At 50.1% G+C, this 21,116-nt stretch overlaps 1 protein-coding gene across 1 annotated transcript in view; it reads right to left on the bottom strand.

Moving 5' to 3' along the window:
* Window positions 1–6,670: 6,670 nt before the first annotated feature.
* Window positions 6,671–21,116, bottom strand: part of SUSD2 (sushi domain containing 2) — a 39,197-nt gene continuing 24,751 nt past the window's right edge. The window contains exons 10-14 of the mRNA XM_015426704.1: window positions 20,585–20,746; window positions 17,510–17,758; window positions 15,256–15,528; window positions 13,009–13,191; window positions 6,671–6,790 (exon numbers count right to left, since the gene is read on the bottom strand). Coding sequence (XP_015282190.1) covers window positions 6,714–6,790; window positions 13,009–13,191; window positions 15,256–15,528; window positions 17,510–17,758; window positions 20,585–20,746 — 944 coding nt within the window. The 3' untranslated portion in view covers window positions 6,671–6,713. The remainder of the gene's footprint in view (window positions 6,791–13,008; window positions 13,192–15,255; window positions 15,529–17,509; window positions 17,759–20,584; window positions 20,747–21,116) is intronic.

Below are 21,116 nucleotides of genomic sequence, written 5' to 3'. Positions count from 1 at the left end.
GAAGCCATGCTGGCTTTCCCTCAGCAGGCTTTGTCCTTCTATGTGCCTAACAATTCTCTGATTACAGTTTCTCTTAATTTGCCTGGAACAGACATTAGGCTAACTGGCCTGTAATTTCCTGGACTCCTGTCCCGTTCCCGACGTCCGGGACCAGGGGACCCCGAGGGAGGCGCGAGGAGGAGGACCCCCGACCCCTGGGCCTACTCACCCGGCAGCAACCGCCCAGCAGACCCGGACGCGGCGGCAGGAGAGCGGGGCAGCGGGCGCGCCAGGAGCGGGCGGCGTGGCCCGAGGGAAACCGCGAGCAAACGGAGCCCCGGGGACGCCTCTGGAATCAGCGGGGAGGGCCGGGAACTGCACGGCGAACCAGCCAGCGGGCGGGGGAACGCCCTGGCGGCGTTCCTCCGTATAAAGGGGGCGGGGCCTTCACCCGGGAGGGGAAGGGGCGGCACCGAGTGTACGGCAGGAGCAATAAAAGGCCGGCAGAGACAGGGACCAGGGAGGAGGTGATACGGTAGCGACCCAGGCGCTGAGAGAGAGAGAGAGACGAAGGGTATCGTGGCATCCAGACAGAGAGACTGCGGGGGTGCTGTTAACCCCATCTCCTGTCAGTCTGAGGTCCCGAGCTCTCCGGGGATTCCCTTGCCGACCTTCGGGAGTCACCCCTCCGCCCGGGACAACCCGCCGGCGTCATGGCCTCTGGGGGCGCCCCTCCTCGGGTCACGCACGAGCTTGACAACCCCCTCTGGAACTTTTTTAAAAAACTGGTGTCACATTTGCTACTTTCCAGTTTTCTGGTACAGTGGCTGAATTTAGTGATAGGTTACATATACAGCTTAGTAGATCAACAATCTCATATCTGAGTTCTTCAGGAACTCTCAGGTGTATGCCATCAGGACCTGGAGACTTATCAGATTTTCATTTCCCCAGTAGGTCTAGAATTTCATCTCTGGTCACCTCCATTTGACTCAGTTCAGACTCCCTTCCTGAAATTAGGATCTGTGGTATGGGTACGTGCCCCACACTTTCCACCGTGAACACAAAAGCAAAAAAGTCATTGGGCTTCTCTGCCATCTCCCCATCTTCCCTTAAAGTAAAGGTAAAGGTTCCCTTGCTCGAAAGCCAGTTGAATCCGACTCTAGGGTTGCGGTGCTCATCTCTGTTTCAAAGCCGAAGAGCCAGCGCTGTCCAAAGACATTTCCGTGGTCATGTGGCCGGCATGACTAAACACCAAGGCGCATGGAACGCTGTTACCTTCCCACCGAAGTGGTACCTATTTATCTACTTGCAATTTCTTGCTTTCGAACTGCCAGGTTGGCAGGAGCTGGAACTAGAGACGGGAGCTCACTCTGTCATGCGGCACACTCGGGTCTCGAACTGCTGAACGACCAACCTTCCACAGCCTGCAGTTCAGCGTCTTAACCACCTGAGCCACCGCAATCTCTTTATTCCTTTGTCATCCAAAGGCCCCACTGCTTCTCTAGCTGGTTTCCAACTCTGGATATATTGAAAACAATGTTTATTGTTTGTCTTGATGCTTTTAGCAACCTGCTAATCAAAATCTATTTTTGCATACCTAATTATAGACTAACATTTCTTTTGCCAGAGCCTGTGGTTTGTCATGTTCCATTCATTGACACCAACTTTTCACTTTTTAGAAGACACCTCTTTACTTTTTATAGCTTCCTTGACTTGCATAGTTAACCATGCATGCCTTCTTTTATACTTTCCTAACCTGTGCAATGCTTTTAGTTGGGCTTCAATTAGTGGGGTTTTAAATCGCTTCCAAGAATCCTCCAGGGATCTGACTCTCTTGGGTTTCCCCTTCAGCTTCCTTTTTACTATTCCCTTCATTGTTTTTAATTTAACTTTTTTATTATTATTTTCTCAAATAAAGGTGGGATACAGAAGGAAAGAAGAGGTAGGGGAAAATATAGATTCATCAAGTTTGTCAAATATTATGAGTTGTTACGTACAACAAGTAAAATCATAAGAACATAAGAGAAACCAACGTTGGATCAGCCCAAGGCCCCATCCAGTCCAACACTCTGCCTGTCACACGGTGGCCAAAAACACCAGGAGCCCTCAGCACAGAATAAAACATCAATATAGAATATATATAAAAGCAGACAATAAAACATCAATATTACAGAATTTTGGGATAGATCCTGTCTTTAAAGAATAATAATTTTCCTAAACTGAGCAATGATCTATTAACAATAAAAAGAGATTACATCTTTAACAGTTGAATGAACAGTTGGACGAACTTCTATGCTAAAACTGAATCATTGTAAAAACCTAAATATTGTCTTAATTTGTTGTCGAAGGCTTTCACGGCCGGAGTTCATTAGCTGTTGTAGATTTTTCGGGTGCTGTGGCCGTGGTCTTGGCATCGTAGGACCTGACATTTCACCAGTAGCTTGTGACTGGCATCCTCAGAGGTATAACACAGAAAGACAGAGTACTCTCTGTGTCAAGGTGAGAAGAAAATGGCAGGCAGGTAATTTATATCTACTCAGGAAGGTGGGGTAGGGCTGAGTCATTCTCTTGTGGGAGTTCCCCCAGGCTGTGAAACATGCTAATGGAGCTTTCCTGAGGAGGTTCTTTTGTATATGGATTATTTCCTGAAGAGGATTCCTGTTTCCTGAGGAGGTTCTTTTGTATGTTAGAACGGATAAAAGGAAGTACTTCTTCACCCAAAGAGTGATTCACACATGGAATTCACTGCCACAGGAGGTGGTGGCGGCTACAAGCATGGACGGCTTCAAAAGGGAATTAGATAAGCATATGGAGCAGAGGTCCATCAGTGGCTATTAGCCACAAGGTATAGATAGGGGCTCTGGGGCAAGTGATGCTCTGTCATCTTGGTGCTTGGGGGGGGGGTCAACAGTGGGAGGGCTTCTAGTGCCCTGGCCCCACTGCTGGACTTCCTGATGGCACTGGTATTTCTGGCCACTGTGTGATACAGAGTGTTGGACTGGATGGACCTTTGGCCTGATCCAACATTGGCGTCTCTTATGTTCTTATGTTATGTGGATTGGCTGGTTTGTATGTGGATAGGGCATGGTTTCCTGTTCTGAAAAACACAAAAGGCTCTACATCTGACAATAGCACTACAGGTAAGATTAGAATTTCAACAGCCAAGATATTGACTCAGCCCTACCCCAGCTTCTGGAGTAGATATAAATTACCTGTGAAAAGTCAGGCCCTACAATGCCAAGACCACGGCCGCACAACCCAGAAAATCTACAGCAACTAATTGTCTTAATTGTTTGTCTAAATCTAAATTTTATTCTTACCAGTTATTTTAAATACTAGTGGAATACAGAGTAAAATATTGATACTAATCAATATCATCTTCCTCACCTTTAATATGATATTCAGATAATTCCAGAATTTTAAAAAAATTAACTATTCCCATAATATGAGCTTGCCATTTCTGCTGAAATTCTTCCAGTGGTCTTTTGTTTGTATAATTGGTTAGTTTTGCCCATGTTGCATACTCAGCTAGTTTTTCTTTCCAGATCTCTATTGTAGGACAGTCTTCTGTATTCCATTTCATTGCAAATATTACTCTGGCAGCTGTCAACATATATCTAAGTAGGTCTTGTGAGGTTCTGTCTATATTATCTGGTAGGGTTCCCAGTAACATAGTCTCTGGTTTCATCAGGCCATTCCCCTCATTGTTGTAAGGTTCCCTCTTTTGAAATCAAATGTTAGTTTTGGACTTTAGGAATAACTTTCCATTGACCTGAAGGCTGAACTTAATAGCATTGTGGTCACTGTTCACAATTGGTGTAATAACGTCTGCATTTCTCACCAGGTCTTGAGACCCTCTCAGATCCAAGACCACTACCTCTCTCATTGGCTCTGTGACCAACTGTTCCAGTGCACAGTCATTTATGATGTCTAGGAATCCCATTTCTACAGCATGACTTGAGCACACGTTTATCCAGTCAATTTGAGGGTAATTGAAGTTTCCCACTATAATAACATCATCTCCTTTGGTAAACTCCCCTATTTCCTTCTTAGATGTGGCACTCTCTGCAAAACACTGGATAGCCCCACTGGCTTTCTACCTTCATAACTGTGGTTAGTGGTTTAAAAGTGTCTAGAGTGATGCAGGGTCCCCAGGCCTGATCCCCAGGCTAAGAGCCACAGGCCAAGAGCCCTTTGATTCTTGCCCTTCAGCTCATGCCCCTGCTTAGGGAGCCTTACAGTTCAGAGGCCCACAGCCCCCCCCCCCGCTTCCCAGCAGCAACAGCCTGCAATCAGCCCCAGGCAAACAGACCTTGCTCAATGAGCAAGAGACCAGACAAAGACCCAAACAGACCCAGACAAAAACACCAGTCTTCAGAAGACTACAAGCTCCCACTCACCCTCAAACTCTGTCCTCTCACTAAGCAACCTCAGTTAATTCTCCCCAATAATTTAGCAGTTTAGGAAAGGCAAAAAACACTCACCTTCCCAGCAGCTCTCTGTCTGTCTCCCAGCCCAGCTGGCTCCCCACTTATCTTCCTACATCACCAAAGCCCCCACCTTTTGTACTTGCCTTTGTACTCACCTTTGGGCTTGTGTCCTCCTGTCCCAGGATTCAGTAGAAATCCCTCTTGATTTAACTCCAGCTTTTTGCCACACATAAGATTTAGTAGCCAGCTGAAATGTGGTAGTGGGGAAGGACAGCAGATGAGTCCTTGACCCCTACAGCAGGATAGCTCTAAACTGTGACGTTGCAAAAGATTGCCCCCCCCCCGCACTTGTTAGTAAAAGGTAGCAGGAGGTGCAGCAGGAAGGTGTGGCGCAGACATGTACTGAGCTACAGAGCATTAGAAATATGACACCATCTGGCAGGAGATACTCTTAAGTCATTGGGGCCATTTGTGGTTATTTAGGTTGCAACTGGGCATCCTTAGGGAGCAAGGGAAAGGGGTGTGTGCCCAGGTGGAAACTTGGGGTAACTGCGGGGTTCTTCTGACTGCTGGGGGTTTTCTTTTCAATCCAAAGGAACAGAGAAGAGAACAGAGGTGATAGGAGGGCACCAATCCTGTGGTTGCCTAAGCCAAGCCTGCTTCCATTTCTTCGTACCAAGCTGGCAGAAAGAAAGAGAGGGGCAAAGAGAATTAAGCCCTTTTGCTTCCAGCAAGGTCTTCCTGTTGAAAGGTGAAGATGGGCAGCCATGCTAGTCTGTCCGTAGCAGTAGAAAAGAAGTGACTGCAGTGACTCACGAGAGCTCATACCCTGCCACAAATTGCGTTAGTCTTTAAGGCGCTACTGGACTCTCTTTCCCCTTTCAAAGCTCCAGGGAGCCTGTGAAAAAGCCTGCTCTCCTGTACCCTGCCAAGAAGGCAACTGTGAGTAGAGAGAACAATTCCTGCCCTGGAGAAAAATAGTCTTGCCCTCCTCCTTCTTCGCAGTTCCAGGGAGCAGGATTTAACTGTGCCTGGAATGATCTCCTGCCCACATCCAGAGGCACAGTAACCGCTGAGGACCAGTGCTCAGGGGCAGCAGCGCAGGAAGACCTCAGCCTTGAGGCCGCATTTGTTTGCCCTCCAGTGTGGCTGGCCGGCTACTGCGTAAAGCAGGGCGCTGGTGGGCCTGAATCACCATTGATCTGAAGGAGCCGGGCTTCTCCCGCACTCACCAGAGGGATGAGGGTCAGAAGCTGAGTCCAAAGGGGTGGGGGGGGAAAGCAGAGAAGGGAGAACGCCGTGATTTATGCACGCTTCAAAATAGTTATGAAGCTGTCATGTGTGGTTAGGCCCTCTGCTGCCCCGAATGCCTGATGGGCCAGGTTTTTCCACCTCAGGCCCACCTTCTGCACCTCTAAGTCTCTTTGCATGAGTTTGTCAAATGGAGAAATGGGACACAAGTTCCGCAGTAATACCCCTAACCTCCCTGTCCTCTGATGCAAAGGAGAGGCTGGAATGCCGCCGGGTGTTGCCTGGATCCCCCTGGGACACGACAGAGAGGGGGAGGAGCAGGAAGGTCTGCAGTCCACCTCTCTCGTCCTCTGGCCACCTCGGTCCTAATCTTCTCCACCAAAGAATACGTGGGGTTGAAGCCTCCTCCTCACTCCTCCTCAGAGAAATACCAAACGGCAGATCTGTGCCTGTAGACACTTGCACCAAGTTGGCAGACTGAACGCAGCGCTGTGATGGGAAAAGACCACTGGGCAGAATTCCCTTTGCCGTGCAAGTGACCCCATAGAGACCATAGAAAGGGCTCCATTTGCAGAACTATGCAAACCAAGCAGGATTTACAGACCAGTGCTTTTATTGCGTCTCCTAGGCTGGAGCCTACTTTATCAGAAGAATGACATGCAAACAGCAGAGGATAGACAGCAATTCAGCAAGTGAAGTGAGGTAAGAGGAGACTAGAAATGAACAAACATGTTCTGAAAGTAGCGGGCAGCGAAAGCAACTGGATCCCACCAGGGATGGTGAACAAACCCACAGATGTCCCCTGCGCACCCGGCCCTTCCAGGCTAAGAGAACGTAATAATATCACTGGTGCAACTATTACTGTCTGTAATGAGTTACTCAACTGAAATCACAGTTTAAGCCTGATCAGAGTGTCAAAGAAATATGGGGTGACAGAACAAAAAATAGATGGGGTATGGCCCCTTCTAAAGCAGAGGTTTGGCACCCAAAACACACTCCCACTGCAACAGAGAGGCAGACGGTACCCCTCGTATCCTTCATTTGATGACAAGATCAGAATATGAGGACTGCCAGGATCCCAAAGCCAAGGATTCCAGAGATGGTGCCAAAGGCCGGCTGCTGCTTGGCTCCTGCAAAGGAGGAAGGAGGGGAAAGGCCATTAGAGATTTCATCTGCCTCACTGCCTGTGTTTGTGGGTATGAGAAACTGGACTGGATTGTTGGTGGCCGGTTGCAGCTGGGAGGGGAGGGAGCAGGACCTTCGGATCTGGTTAACCTTGGAAGGAATTGAATGATGAAAAACTCTGCTAAATATAGAATTAGAAAAGATGGTCACCATTCAAGAAATACAGCTGTCTCTGGATTATTTATATAGTTGATTAATATACACTTAAAATAAGGATACCGATTATATACAAGCTAATCAAGTCTGGATCTGGCAAATGGGAGATTGCCTGGGAAACCCCTCCACCCTCCTCCTGCGCAGCTATGGAGTCTCCGGATGAAAGAATGCAAGAGCAGATCAACAGACAAAACATTCGATGCCTCTTACCTAGAATAATGAAATGTAACGATCATTTAATAATGAAAACAAGCAGCAAATAATATAAATTAAGACTAGGCATGTCCTCATATGAACTAGTTGTGGGCCCTGGTCACACGGGCAGGAAAATGCGGGGGGGGGGGGAGATAAGCGTGGCTGTTTGCCCCGGTGCAAAATAACGCGCGGTTGCTCGATCAGACGTCCCCTCAAGGTCCCGTCGGGGTCCCGTGGTTAGGGGGGAGGTGCCGATCACACGATGCGGCAAAGAAGCGGCGCAGCAAACAGGGCTGTGTTTTGGTTTTAAACCGAAGTGTGCGCATGCGCCGTTGGGTGCTTGTGCGCATCCCGTGGAGTCTTGGGGAAAAAAAAACCTTTCTGCATGTCGTACCCCACCCCCACCCACAAACCCCCTGCCTACTCCATGGCCTTTCCCTTGAGTCCCTGCGTCATCGTCACGCCCCGCCCCCGGCACTCTTGCCTTGCCCAGGAGGTGATGCCGGCGTGCCGGGGGGGGGGCTGGCTGGTGCGAAGCTCTCTCTCCCCCTCCCCCACGACGACTCGTCTGCTCTTCTTTCCTCTTCGTTGCGGTAGAAGAGAACGGTGCTGCTGGGAAGGGAACCCCCGGGGTGGGGTGGGGTACGAGGGGACATGGGCGGGCATCAGATGCCACCGGAAACACGATCAGACGCCCGCCCTTGCCCCGCAGTTACTGGAAACTAGTACCTCGGAGGTACTAGTTTTTAACTGCACATCTTCAAAGGGAAGCCTCGGGAGCTCTACGCTTCTCAGATGTGGCGCTGTGATTGTGCCTGGAAAATCCGCCTATCATCCATCTCAGTAGCGTGGCTACTGCTCTGTGTGACCGCAGCCATAGAATCATAGACATCTGGAGCAGAGGTCCATCAGTGGCTATTAGCCACAAGGTATAGGTAGGAACTCTCGGTATGGGGCAAGGGATGCTCTGTGTTCTTGGTGCTTGGGGGTGGTGGGGGCAACAGTGGGAGGGCTTCTGGTGTCCTCCTGGCCCCACTGCTGGACCTCCTGATGGCCCCTGGTGTTTTTGGCCCCTGTGTGACAACAGAGTGTTCGACTGGGTGGGCCACTGGCCTGATCCAGCATGGGCTTCTCTTGTGTTCTCTTATGTCCAGGGCAAGGGACGCTCTGTGTTCTTGGTGCTTGGGGGTGGTGGGGGCAACAGTGGGAGGGCTTCTGGTGTCCTCCTGGCCCCACTGCTGGACCTCCTGATGGCCCCTGGTGTTTTTGGCCCCTGTGTGACAACAGAGTGTTCGACTGGGTGGGCCACTGGCCTGATCCAGCATGGGCTTCTCTTGTGTTCTCTTATGTCCAGGGCAAGGGACGCTCTGTGTTCTTGGTGCTTGGGGGTGGTGGGGGCAACAGTGGGAGGGCTTCTGGTGTCCTCCTGGCCCCACTGCTGGACCTCCTGATGGCCCCTGGTGTTTTTGGCCCCTGTGTGACAACAGAGTGTTCGACTGGGTGGGCCACTGGCCTGATCCAGCATGGGCTTCTCTTGTGTTCTTATGTTCTTATAGAGTTGGAAGGGGCCATAGAGGCCATCTAGTTCAACTCCCACCCACTCAGTGCAGGATCAGCCTAGAGCAGGGGTGTCAAACATGCGGCCCAGATCAGGCCCCCAGAGGGCTTCCCTCAGGCCCGCAGTGGAACCAGCCATCTCCTCCTTCCAGTTCTGCTACTGCTGCTGCATCCTAGTTTTCTTCACCAGACTCTCTCAATCACTCAGCCATTTCGTGTTTCCCCCTGGGTCCTAGACTCAGAACTCTGAGCATGAGATTTCTGTGGTGAATGTCAGTAAATCAAAAGTAGGTTTGCAGCTTACAGAACTAATGTTTTAAGCATGTTTTTATTTTAAGTTAAAAAAATATTTTTGCTTGTGTCCTTTATAAAGTTTATATCTCCGCTACCTGGCATTACATTTTATGACACACGTGGCCTGGCCCAACAAGGTCTCTTTTATGTCAGATCTGCCCCTCGTAATGAATGAGTCCGACACCCCTGTCCTAGAGCATCCTCCCTGACAAGAAGGGTTTGTCCAGCTGCTGCTTGAAGACTGCCAGTGAGGAGGGGGAGTTCTCCACCTCCCCAGGCAGCTGATTCCACGGTTGCACAACTGACTGTAAAAAAGTGTTTCCTCATATCCAGCCGGTACCTTCCTGCCCTCAATGTAAAACCCATTATTACGAGTCCTATCCCCTGCTGCCAACAGGAACAGCTCTCTCCCCTCCCCCACTGAACGGCCTCTCTTGACGTCCTCCACCGCGGAGCTTCACACATCATAGCCAAGCCTCCTGGAGGGGCCACCCTGCAAAGTGGTGAAAACAGCAGCTGCCCATGCCCGAGTTTTCTCTGCTGTGGCCCCCACCTGGTGGAAAGAGTCCCACCCTTCTACCCTTTCGTAGAATGTGTGAACAGAAGGCAGCAAGGTTTACGTGCAAGTAGCCTGTGGAGTTTTTGGGGAGCCGGCTCCTCCTACCCATTTTCACAGTATTGTTCACAGGTTGTACGACACTGTTTGAACTTCAGCGTTCCCTGATTGTGAAATTGTTGCCATTTCCACGTCCTTCACATGGCGTAATGCAGTTTTATTTCCTCGTATGTATTATATATGGTACTCGGAAATGCTTTTTATACTTTTTAAACCCATCTTGAGCCTCAAAAAGGAAGACGGAAGAGAAATGAAGTAAACAAATAAATACCCATCTGTTTCAAATAAATTGGCAAAAACTGTTGAATTACTAAGCCCATGAAGCCCGCTAAGGGGAAACCAGCACGGCTTCTGCCTCACCCGCCCTTTGGAGCCTGTTGTGGTCAGACGGTGTTCCAGTTGTGTGGGGTTGGCTGTGTGAGTCTGAGGCAGCGGAACAAAGTCAGAGTCCCCGTGGGGGCACCTTCAAGACCAACAAAGGTTTATTCAAGGTATGCGCTTTCGTGTGCGTGCATGTTAGAGGTGCCACTGGACTCATGGCTAGACAGTGTTATCATCAATGCAATGAACATGAAACTGAGCAAACTCCGGAGGACAGCAGAAGACAGGAGGGCCTGGCGTGAGGTGGTCCACGGGGTTGTGAAGAGTCAGACTCGACTGTGCGACTGAACAACAACAACTTAAGAAAGTGAACAGACATGTGAAGGTAGATTCAGGTGGGTAACCGTGTTGGCCTGAAGCACCAGAACAAAATTTGAGTTCAGTGGCACCGTTAAGACCAAAAGAGTATCTGAAGTCATGTGCACGCACACGAAAGCTCATGCCTTGAATAAAACTTTGTTGGTCTTAAAGGCGCCCGACTGAATCCAAACTGTAGACATGTGGACAGGGCAGCCTGAACCTGAAATAACCAGGAAGGGTGTAGGCAGGGCAGCACCAGAGTCGGATGACTGAGCCTGCTCTCCGGGGGGGGGGGGGATCTGGTACACTTCAAGGAGGCTTTTGTCAAGGTGCCTCACTAAAGACTCACGAGTCAACTTTGCAGTCAGCACAAGAAGACAAGTCCTCTTGTGGATTAAAAACTGGTTTAAACAACAGGAAGCAGAAAATAAGACTAAACGGCCAGAATTCACAATGGAGGGCAGTGAGCCGTGGGGCCCCACAAGAATTGGTATTGGGCCTGGTGCTAGTTAATTTGTTCATAAATTATCTGGAACTGTGGCCAGATCTGCAGATTATACAAAATAAGAAGGAACCTGCAAGGACTTGCAGGGTAAACCTTATTTCCCCCTTCCTCACAATGTCCTCTTTCCCACCCATAGCCCTTCCCCCTTTCCTGCCTCCTTCTCTCCTTCCTACCTGCCAACTGACCTACTTTTATCTCCTCCCCACCCTCAGTATTGCACCCTTCCCTACCCCTGGCACCCTCTACCCAGGAAAACCATGGCCCCTGTGTGGGGCTTGGCTGGGCACATAATCTGCCTCACCTCACGTGGGACTCGGCTGTGCAGGGCGCTGCTGCCTCCCTTGCCTCATGTGGGGCTTGGCCAGGCACTGTGTCTCACCTCACATGGTGCTCAAGTGGGCACCACCCTCTGCCTTGCCTCACACCGAGCTCAGCCGGGCTGGCCACCAGTGCCTGACTCCCCTCATGCAGCGGTTGGTCAAGAGCCAGTGTCTGCCTTGCCTTGCCTTGAGCAGGCCGAGCCCGGGACTACCACTCCCCCCATCTTACCTCTTGCACGGAGCCTCACAGGCCGGGCTCTGCCTCGCCTCCAGCTGGCGGTGTGCCACCTCTCCTGCCTTGCCTTGCATGGGGCTTGACTGGGTAGGGCTCAGTCCCTCTGTCGGAGGGCCCAAGTTGGGCAGCAGGCCATCAGCCCACTAGGAGGCCTCCGGGGGCTCTCAAAGGCCATTCCCCCTGATGTCAAGATAAATTAGGAGGCTGAGAATGTGCAGCTGGCTCAAGGTCACCCAGTCAGTTTGCAAAGCAGAATGGGAGTCTGCGGTCCTGGTCTGACACTCTAACCACAACACCACACTGGTGTTCACGCAAGGGCCGCTGTTGAACAGTAGGCAGCAGCCAGGCCTCAGTGAGTCAGCCAGGTTGGGTGGTCACATGTTGCCCAGTAGTCACCACCAGGCCTGGCCCCAATGAGTCCTCCCTCAGAGGCTACAACAGTCCTGAAAAGGGACCTGCCTCATCTCCAATCCTGTCCTGGTTGCCTAGTAACAGCGGCGGAGGGCATCCAATCCATAAAGCTCCAGGTGCTCCTTAATCATTTGGGTGGTTTTTTTAATCCCCTGGAGTAATTTTCTTTCTTTAGATTTCAGATTTTTCTGCAAACCTGGGTTGTTTTTCAGGCTTGTAGAAAGGTCTGTCTTGACTCTTCACGAGTCCAGTCTCTGGCTTTAAATATCTCAGAAATGGCCAGTGGCTATTAGAATAGATGATGATGATGATGATGATGATGATGATGATGATGATTCAGGGTGGTGGACTGTGAAGAATTCCGGGAGGATCTCTCTGCATAGGGCGACTGGGGAACAACGTGGCCAATGAAGTTCAGTTTTGGCAAGTGTAAGGAGAGGCACACTGGGCCAAAAAAAAGGTCTGACTTTAAACAAAGACTGATGGGGTCTGAACGGGTGGCGAATGAAAAGGACGGGCCGTGGCTCAGTGGCAGACCCTCTGCTTTGCATGCAGAAGTTTCCAGGCTCCGTTCCCAGCAGTTCCGGTGACACGGGTCAGGAGACGGGTGATGTGAAAGACCTTACTCTGCCTGAGACCCTGGAAAGGCACTACCTGTCTGAGTGAGCAGGCAATACTGACCTTGACGTCATTTGACCATTTTTATAGTTATACGGTATTTTATGATTTTATGTGTAAACTGTTGTTTTAATACTGTTTTAATTGTACGTTTAACTGTTGTACACCCGCCCCGAGCCCACTGGGGAGGGCAGTATATGAATCTAATAAAATAAACAAATAAATAATGTCTGTTCCAACTTTCCCAAGGAAAACCCTAACCCTTCCGACACCCAGATTCCCAAGGAGCCCTCCTCTTCTCACTCCGGCTGGCTGTGGTGCCCTGCCCCGTTTTCAGGATTTGATCAATTAACCCAATTGGACAGCACTTGATGTTGATAAGTTTTATATATTTCTCCGTTCCCTCTCCCCCTCCCTTTCACACTTGGGACTCAAAGAGCACATTTACCTCCTTAGTGGCTCCAAGTATGTGGCTCCGAGGGTCTCCAGTGGCACCCAGAACAGCATCCTTTGCTGAGAAGACCTGGGTGGTGTGGCAGACGATTGTGCCGTGGTGGTTCTGAAAAGTGACTTACCTGTACTTGGCAAGCAAGCGGTTTTGTCTCCCGACCATTCCCCATTGCTCTGGCATGTTCTTTCTGCTGATCCAGAAAGGCTGTAGCCAGGACTGCACTGGATTTGGATGACTGAGCCTGCCAAATAGTTTGTGCTGTTTTTACCGCTGTTTGAGGGGAGTTCCAGCCAGCCACATGAAACCACTGAGAGAGGAGAAAGAAATCCCTTGTGAATCAAAGGGCAGGAAAGCCCAGGTGACACGGAGCTTGTGAACAATTCCAGATCCCGTTTGTCCTTCATGGGATCCAGGCTGTAGAACCACAAGATCACGTTCTGAGACACAGAATCATAGAATGTTAGAGTTGGAAGGGACCTTGCAGGTCATCTAGTCCAACCCCCTGCACAAGGCAGGAGCATAGCTGAAAGATAGCCCTACAACATACCCAAAAGATGGTTGTCCAGCCCTCTGCTTGAAAATGTCCAGCAAAGGAGCATCCACCACCTCCCAAGGCTTACAGTCAGGAAGTTTCTCCTGATATTTAGCCGGTAACGACTCCCTTGTAATTTCCACCCATTTGATCTAGTCTTGCAATCTGGAGCAAGAGAGAATAGATCTGCTCCATCTTCTACATGACAGCCCTTCAGATGTTTGAAGACTGCAATCATGTCCCCGCTCTAAGCCTTCTCTTTCCCAGGCTAAACATCCCCAGCTCTTTCAGCCTTTCCTCATAAGACTTGGATTCCAACCCTCTCACCATTCTGGTTGCCCTCTTCTGGACACGCTCGAGCTTGTCGACATCCTTCCTCAAATGTGGTGCCCAAAACTGGACACAGGACTCCAGGTGAGCCCTGACCATAGCAGAATAGAGCAGAACTACCACCTCCCTTGACCTGGACACAATGCTTCTGTGAATGCATCCTAAGACTGCATTCGCTTTCTTCGCAGCTAACATCACACTGCAGGCTCACGTTTAGCTTGTGATCAACCCGAACACCCAGATCCCTTTCACATGTGCTGCTGTCAAGCCAAGTCCCTCCCAGTCCATATCTGTGCCTTTAATTTTTTGTACCTAAGTGGAGGACTTTGCACTTCTCTCTATTGAAATTCATTCTATTTGTCTCAGCCCACTGTTCCAGCCCATCTGCATCATTTTGTATCCTGACTCTGTCTTCTTCAGAATTAGCAATCCCACCCAGCTTCATGTCATCTGCAAATCTGATAAGCATCCCCTCTATGCCTTCCTCCAGGTCATTTATAAAAACACTGAACAACACCGGGCCGAGGACCGAGCCCTGTGGCACTCCACTCGAGACTTCCCTCCATGTAGACGCAGAGCCATTTACGAGCACTCATTGGGTACGATTTTTCAACCAACCGTGAATCCATCCAACAGTTGCACCATCCAGCCCACACTTAACCAGCTTATGACTGGCTTAGATGGGCCACTTGGGGTGGGGGGATCTAAAGCACCCACCACTTGTCAGCCTCTCAAGAGAAGGAGCCTCGAGATGGAGCTAAGTGCTGCGGAGCGCAACTCCCTCCTCCTGATTGGGAGCGGGGGTGAGGGCCAGGTGACTGTTCACCCACCCGAACTTCAGCTGGGGCATCTGGGACAAAAAGTGGACTGGAGGGTTATTGACTCAACTGCTGAAGTGCTCAGGCATGCCCAGGGCCCATGTTAATCTACAACGTCAGGAATGATGGCAGAAAACCTCTGCGCACAGCCGCTGCATGTGTTTCACGGATTCACCCCTTAAGGGCAGCAACTCTTTGTGCCACCGCCTGCCCTCTTGACAAGAACGGGCTTTCAGAAGGCTGCTCCAAAGCCACTCGGGGCCACACGCAGTGGCCCCTGCTGTGCAGAACCAGTCCTGGGGGAAGGCCACGTGCTTGGGACTTCGGCATGGGCCCTGGGGGGTTGCAGGAACAGAGCCATCTCTGTCAGCAGTGCAAGTGACCTAGCCAGGTCTAACCTCTTCCCAGCTGAAAGTCCGGTAAGGACTGGGGTGGGGTGGGGGAGGAGGTGAGCTGACCTGGGCCTGGGGTACGAAGCGATTCCTGCTCTTGGGACTGCCTTGCCAACTGATCCCAGTAACCAAAGGATTCTTCTATCTGTTCCTTTTCCAGGCATTCATTGGGCTGCACAGCATGTTTTGTACAGCAGGTCAAGGTTCCCCCCCGGGCCCCCCCCCCCCCCCCCCCCCAGGCTCTGTCCCGGCACACACTGTCTCCCTACACCTGGAAATCATCCATGACTGCCACTCACCTGGCTGCAGATTCTCTTTGAGGCGCCTGTAGTTCTGATGAGACCATTTTGTGCTGTTCCCCACCGCAAGGCCTCTGGTTGTCAGGACGTCAAACCTGCAGAGGGGGTCCGACTGGCAGAGCAAGGCCATATCCTTTGCTAGGGGGTCCGCTGGGTCCTCAGGGGGAGAGAACACCGGCACAAAGGAGGCGTTGTGCTTTGGTCCGTAGAAGAAGTTGTGCAACAAGTACTGTGTGTCGTATGTCAAGAGTGACGTCGTGTTGCTAATGGCCCCTGCAGTGGGAAAAACAGACCAGGTGAAAAGGGTGGGAGAAGCCCTGGAGACCCCCAAAGACAGGGTAACAGGCACCATTTCCAGATTGTGCCTCTGTTTGTATTCACAGGAGAGTAAGTGTGGCCAGAATGCTGCCCGAGGACCACGAACAGGACTTTCACTCTCAGGGCTTTGTTTAAAATATGTATATGCCTACCTGTCTCCTCTCATGAGCAGGATGCCAGGTAGGTAAATGTACAACAAATAATGACCTTTACAAGTCCATAAGAACAGTACATCGCAAAATGCAGCAACTGTTAATTACGGCATACTTCCAAATTAATATGCAATAAATACATGAAGTAAAAAAACAAACCCAAATTGGTCTACCTGCCCCTGAGAGAGGAGCAGCCTGTCAGACACCGGAGGGAGAGCAGGGCAGGAGTGCAATATCATTCTTCCCACTGAAGTCTCTGCTCTCCGAGTCTGTAGGGGCTCATGAGCATAACGCCTCCTCAGAAGTCTAATTTTGCATATACAAGAATTTTTGCAGGAAGGGAAGGAAGGGGGCAAAAAGTTGGGGGCGGAGAAGCATTCTGTGCTCACAGTGGGAAGCTGTTGCCCCAGGGGGACCATTTCCTCTGCTTTTTGTCAAAATAACACAACTGCTGAGATCAAGCATTTCAGTCATTGCGTAATGCTTTGCCTGCGGAAGCTGGAAGGTGCTTCTGGCCTGAGAAATGCTGGGAATTCACAGGCAGGCTCACTTTGTGACATGGCAAAAGAAGGGTGTGTGAGAGTCCGTGGAGAAGAAATGCCTTGTCTCCTGGTAGGTTGGCAATGAGCAGGATTCTACTATACGTTTTAACCATTTCCCCCTTCTGAGCTAAGAACAAGCGGGGGGGGGGGGATTAGCCCATGGCCTTCCCGAGGCATCCTTTAAGAAATGCTCATAGATCTACCAGGAAAGACAACTGGACGGGCCAGTCCACACACACACACACACCGCCTCCTCCAAGCAGGGCATAGAGGTGGAGGTATTGATTGCCTTCGTGGAGGGACTTCCTGAAGACAACAGGGAAAGATGCCTTCGCTTGGGCTGACCGGGGTCAAGGGGGAGGGGGGGAAACAGAGGTGATGAAACCTTCTGGCAACAGGAAGTACCTTTTTTTCTTTGGGATGCTCAGGTGATGAGAGGACACAGGACTCTTAACTCCTGAGGCAGCCATATTGACCATGTGCTCACCTGGGAGACTGGGAACAAGTTTAAAGGAAACTCTTCAGGGAACTAGAATGACTCAGTTATAGAGCCTGTCCTAGATTTTACCATCAGCTAGGGCACGTATAGAGAAATGGACAGAGTTTTTGTGCGTTTACCGATTCCTTTTGCCTTCCTTGTTCAAATCTGGTGCAGTGCTAAAAGTATGCTTGCAGACATTTTCTTTTTAATAAATACTTTGAACTTTTGATGCTGGGAGTGGTTCTGTGTATCCCATAGACCTCCACCGTTTCAGACACACTATTTTAAGAGGGGTGCCACGGCGAAGGCAGTGGCAAGTGGCTCCTCCCCAGGGGCACCCAAGGCAGCCAACCGTCTCTGTGGTGACCGGGCACACTGGCTCGTGGGAACTGAGGGTCCTGATCCTCCCACTGGGGAATCCCGAAACTGATCAGGTGGTGGTGGTGGTGGTGGGCTACTCGAGAGTGAAACAAATGCCCCTGGGAAGGCAGGGAGGAACAGGGCCTGCAGGGCCACAGCGCCAGAGCCGAGACAGGTCTGGGGGCTGAAGTCTGTGACAGCAAAGAGCCCACCACAGCTGCTCCCCTGGCTGCCGTGTCCCCTCCAGACAGAGGCTCCCTTCAAGGCTGAGTATTTGCGGGGGGGGGGGAGCCCAGTGCTGGTCTCCTTGGAGCCTGTCTACTGGTATCTTTGCACTTCTCCTCAGATACTCGTTGACCTTTGGGGACAAGAGGAAATGAACAGGCCTGGTTTTCACTCACAATCTGCACCGAAGGCAAACAGCTGTTCAGAGGTGCTGCTGCTGCGGAGGACGGTCCCATTGCGAAGAGTAAAATCATCCTGTGGATTGTCATTCATGACACCAAAAAGACCTCGCGTGTGGTTCAGGAACCGCTCCGGCAGCAAAACGGTGACGCTCAGCAGCTGTCCAGTTCCTTTCACTTCTATTCCTACTCCTGAGGAGAACATCACGGTAGCACTTATCCCAGGTACAGCATAGAGGAAGAGACCTGTGACACAGAGAGGACAAGTGAACACTTCTGTGGCACATGCAATTATGGGGCCACGCGTGCTATGAAGCGAATCCCTCTGACAAGCCCCACCTCCTCCGTGCTCTTTCGATGACAGCTGATGTTGAGGAGTGGTTTTTTTAATCTCATAAGAATACCAGAGGAGCCCTGCTGGATCAGACCAATGAAGGTCCGTCTAGTCCAGCATTTTGTCTCACACAGTGGCCAACCGGTTCCTCTGGAGGGGCAACAACAGGGCAGAGAGGCCGAGGCCTTCCCCTGGTGTTGCCTCCTGGCTCTGGGATCCAGAGGCTTAGTGCCTCTGAATGTGGAGGTTCCCTTCAGTCACCGTGGCTAGTAGCCATTGATACACTCCATGAATCTATGTAATCCCCCTTAAAAAGCTGTTTATTCCTGTGGCCATCGCTACATCCTCTGGCAGTGAATTCCACATTTTAATCACTCGCTGTGTGAAGGATTTCCTTTTGTCTATCCTGAATCTACCGCCCATCAGCTTCATTGGATGCCCTTGAGTTCTAGAATTTGGTGGGAGGGAGAAGAATGTCTCTTTGTCAACTCTACGCAACCCATGAATAATTTTATAAATCTCTATCATGTGTGTCCCCCCCCCCCAGACACCTCTTTTCTAAACTGAAAAGTCACAGAATATCCAGCCTTTCCTCATAGGGTGATCCAGTCCTCTGACCATCTTGGCCCTTTTCCAGCTTTGCAATGTGTCCTTCTTGAGATACAGTGACCAGTATTCCAACTGAGTCCACATCACAGATTCATGCAGGGGCGTTATCATGGAATCATAGAACTATAGAATCACATAGAGTTGGAAGGGCCAGACTGGCCATCTAGTCCAACCCCCTGGGCTCAGTGCAGAGCCAGCCTAGAGCAGAGGTGTTGAACTCATTTGTTACAAGGGCAGGATCTGGCATAAATGTGACTTTGTTGGGCCAGGCCATGTGTGCCATAAAATGGAGACAATAAACTGTACAAAGGACAGCAGCTGGTAAGCTCTGAGTTGGTGTGCTCTCGCTGCAAGGCCCCCTGTGGGCTGGGAGGGGGGGTGCAAACTAGAGCAGACTAGAGAGCCAGCGGTGCAGCACTGGGCATGGGCAGGCACTCCCACACTGCTTCACTGTGGCAGATGAGGTTGTTCCACCATGCTGAAGCCACAATCAGTGTGGCTCTGCCCATTTGGCCTCGAGCACTCTCCTGTTCCCTCCTTTGCACTAGTTGCTCGTGGGCCACATAAGAACCCTGGGTGGGTGGCCAGTTCCGGCCCCCGGGCCTTGTGTTTGACACCCCTGCTCTAGAGCATCCCTGACAAGTGTCTGTTCAGTCGCTGCTTAAAGACTGCCAGTGATATTATAATATCGGCCGTTTTGTTCTCAGTCCCTTTCCTAATAATTCTCTAACATAGAGTTTGCCTTTTTCTCTGCTGCACCACACTGGGTTGACACTTTCATTGCGCTCTCTCCACTATGACCCCAAGCAGGCACTCCTGGCCACTCGGCTGTTTCCTGGGCTTTCTTATGCACCCCCTTTAAGCCGGGACTGCACGAGGCGGCCCAAAACAGCTGAGCGGTGGGAAGCAGGCTGCTGTCCACCGCTCAGCTGTTTTTGCAAGGAACAGAAAGCAGGGGTTTAAAGGGACCATAGACCCATCACAAACTTTGGCAAAATTCGTGAAAAGTTTTGCTTCATGCTGTGGGCTCAAGCAGAGTCTACCCACCTCCCTGCTTGAGGCATGGCCTAGCCTTTGCTCCTGTCTCTTCCACACATTGTGGGTGGACTGACGGGGGAGCAGCAGTCCCCTCCTCTCACCTCCAAAACAACTGCTTTTTTTTTAACCACAGTCTGAGACAATAAGGCTAACCACACTCTTTATGGTTTGATTCTCAGTGTGATTTTATACTGCCCTGGCCTTTATTAGGGTTCATATGTCCCTTGAAAGTCCCCTGGAACTGAAAGGCAGCCTATATATCCCCCCCACAACCCCGTGCATCTGTATTCAGAAGTTAGTCCTGTGATGTTGCAAAGGGCCCACATAGCTAACTATGCAAAGGTTGCGCCTCAGTCTAAAAAACCAGTGTTGGCAAGCCAGAACTACACACAAAATACTCAGCCCTTTCTACTTTGTCATTTGCCTCCTTTGTCTGCACAATTTTACTGGCTTTCGCAGCATATGCCTTTCTGCATACTTATTCATGGCTCCAAGGCTACCAATCACTCTGAACAGTTCAGAGGCCTCTTTCTTTGTGGTACTTATTCATGGCAGGCTTTTTAAAGATTTCCATGATTTTAATCATGTTTCATGCCACCTTGAGCAGGTTTTCTGGAAAGGCAACATATACATTTTCCAAGTAAATAAAGTAAATAAAATAATTTTTTAAAAAAGCATTTCCAGTGCTGTCCAACACACTGATTTCGGTGGACGTGGCAAAGGTAATTCTGTTCAAATCCTGCCTCCTCTTGTTCACCGTAACTCATGTTGCTTGTGCACATCATCTACTCATCTGCACTCCTGCGGCCCACTTGCTCAGTTGTGGAGTTCAGTTATCACCCGACTGTGTATAGAACATTCCAGTGTCTGAGTTTTGTTTATTTCCACCAGGGGGCGGTGTTTACCCAAGCCTATTTAGAGAGCTGCATGGCTGTGGGGTTTCCCCTGCCTAAGCCCCAGGCTCTTTCCTGGAGCCCTGCAGGTAATCCTGCTAGACTTGATTTTTTTTTTTACCAGTTTCGCATTGCCTCTCTTTTTCTTCTGGAGGTTTTGCTTATTAATTTGTTGCTGCAGCCTTTAAGCTGCCCTACCTTTTGGGTCCATCCATGTTTGCTCAGAGAAGTTGAGAGCCTTGTGATTCAACAGCACCTCCAAGGTGCTCGAGGAATGTTCAGGAAGGCGCATCTCAACCACGTCTGAGTTGTTCTCCTGCACAGCGATAGCAGAGAAGCCCGTCACCTTGGCCTCAGTTCCTACAAGACATTTACAAAAATCAGTGTAGCACACCAAGTCCCTGGGGATATTTCTCCATTTTTTAAACCAGTGTAAAAAAAAAGATAATGAAATAGTAACAAAATCATATTAAAGATTGTATAGACAACAAAATAGAATACTAAAAGCCAAATTCATTGAAGACCAGTGCCAACATGTTCTGAAGTATTTGCTGAACAAAATTCGAGTTCTAGTCCAGGGGCACTTTTAAAACCAACGAGGTTTTATTCAAGGTATAAGCTTTAATCTGCACGCATGCCTCCTCAGACAGAATGAAATGGAAGTTACTAGTCCAATATGGACTGGTAACTTCCATTTCAATGTATCTGAAGAAGTGAGCATGCACTTGAA

This window comes from Gekko japonicus, unplaced genomic scaffold (assembly GCF_001447785.1).
Source record: "Gekko japonicus isolate JY-2015 unplaced genomic scaffold, Gekko_japonicus_V1.1 scaffold2912, whole genome shotgun sequence".
Classification (NCBI taxonomy): Eukaryota; Metazoa; Chordata; class Lepidosauria; order Squamata; family Gekkonidae; genus Gekko; species Gekko japonicus.
The sequence above is the reverse complement of the archived record's forward strand: the minus strand, read 5'-3'. Positions and strand labels throughout refer to the sequence as shown.